Consider the following 1,845-nt stretch of genomic DNA (forward strand, 5'->3'; position numbering starts at 1 on the left):
GTTCTCAGGTCAGATAACACTAAAGCACGTCCAGCTATTTTATTTTAAAATGTTATTTATTATCATATTTTAGTTTATCAGTGAACTACTAACTCACCTAAGATGAAAACAGCATTTTAAAAATAATGTTTAACCATTTGTTAATTCATAAGCATTGTTCACAGCTAAATATAAATATACAAAAAAAAATACATTGTTTAATCCACCTTCTGATGCTATATTTTCACTCCATCCAACCTCATTAAACCAAAATAAGTTTAATCCGGAAAAAATTTGAAACTATATTTGTAAAGAGATTAAGATGATGATTAGGCAGCTGATTGAGCCTTGATTGAAGGGCTTCTTTACTCTCTGGAGATGTTTAAAATTCCAAGTATTTCCTGTCAATGAGTCTTGGAATATGGGAAACGAAGGAGTGTGTTCTAGCTTTTTATGGTCATGATTTTGTTGTAAAAAGGACCTATTTGTGTAAAAGCAAAACTGGAGGCTCAAGTGTTTGCATGATTTATGGGTTTTTGCACAATTCATTCTAATTTTCCATAAGACAGCTTGAGTATGTACTGACAGTATCACACTATATATGAACTTAATCTAGTTACAATAAAACAAATACTTCAAATAGCATGTTATCTGCACTTGAATGCTCCTTACTTGTAAGACTACCTTCTGCTATTGGGTTAAAAAATGCACAAAGATACGTTCTGTGTGGCATTGTTTGTTCACACCTTTTGACATTTGAGATGTAGTATGCTGTAGATGCACTGCTCACACCACACATAAATATGATACAGAACTTAAGATGGTAACACACACACAGACACAAYCACACATCAAATGCAGATCTCAGTGCGATATCCTACTGCAAATGGAAGAAATGTGGACAAACTGATATTTTACTCATATTTTGGGTCAAAGACTTACAAAAAGGCATCAACACACACGCAAAACAATGTACTGTATTCCCCGCATGTATGTAGTTAGGAATGTGCCAAAGTATAATAACGTAAAAAAGGTTCAACTTCCGTTTCAAGATTACAAAAAGTGCAAAGGTCTCTAAAAGACTGAAAGAGGATCCTACCTGCTGAGGCTCTCGTGGCGTTGTCTGCTTGACTCTCCTGCTGGARGCGGTGGTGGTGGTGATTTCCATGATGGACGTGGACGTCTCCGAGCGGTTGGCCGTGGTGCTCGACTGCGGCGTGATGGAGAAGGGCGACTCCCCCACGAGCCGCACGCTGCCCTGGATCTTTATGTTGGGGTCCCCCTCGGCGGCCATGTTGAACACCTTCAAGCCATTATAGTAGAGGCCTGAAAGCTGCCCCTGAAAGGACCGACTCCGATCTCGRTCCCAGCCCCCAATCTGTATGGTGGTTTGGCTGTTGAAGATTGTGAGCTGTCGCCCTGTGGAAAAAGAACGTTGCATATATACAAACGTTGAACTGTTGGCTCACTTGCAGTGAGCAGGAAATAAACAAATAAAAAAAGATTTGCCCATTGGCTAATGAGGTCAATAAATTACGGGGTGTAGAGGCAAAGCCTGGTAATTTATTGCAGTTATAATAATGAGATGGTTATGGGAGAAAAATAAATATAGAAATTAAAAAAGGAGCATGAGAAAATCAATGCTTTGCTAAAAGGACAGGCTATCTGAAGGTAAATAAAAAAAGAATTGTAAATGTTATGGGAATGAATAAGGTTTAGCTACATTTAACCTAAAGTGCCTGCTTGCAGGGAATAGCATGAAAAAGAAACAAATCTATCTATCTATCTATCTATCTATCTATCTATCTATCTATCTATCTATCTATCTATCTATCTATCTATCTATCTATCTATCTATCTATCTAT

The 1,845-nt window shown here is 37.6% G+C and overlaps 1 protein-coding gene across 25 annotated transcripts in view; it reads right to left on the minus strand.

Moving 5' to 3' along the window:
• Positions 1-1,845, minus strand: part of LOC106516126 (neurexin-1a) — a 301,025-nt gene that overhangs the window by 41,119 nt on the left and 258,061 nt on the right. For all 25 annotated transcript variants that reach the window (XM_014007392.1, XM_014006916.1, XM_014007560.1 and 22 more), the window contains one exon: positions 1,079-1,398. In XM_014007392.1, coding sequence (XP_013862846.1) covers positions 1,079-1,398 — 320 coding nt within the window. The remainder of the gene's footprint in view (positions 1-1,078; positions 1,399-1,845) is intronic.

The sequence above is a fragment of the Austrofundulus limnaeus genome, unplaced genomic scaffold (genome assembly GCF_001266775.1).
Source record: "Austrofundulus limnaeus strain Quisiro unplaced genomic scaffold, Austrofundulus_limnaeus-1.0 Scaffold0, whole genome shotgun sequence".
In the NCBI taxonomy this organism is placed as follows: Eukaryota; Metazoa; Chordata; class Actinopteri; order Cyprinodontiformes; family Rivulidae; genus Austrofundulus; species Austrofundulus limnaeus.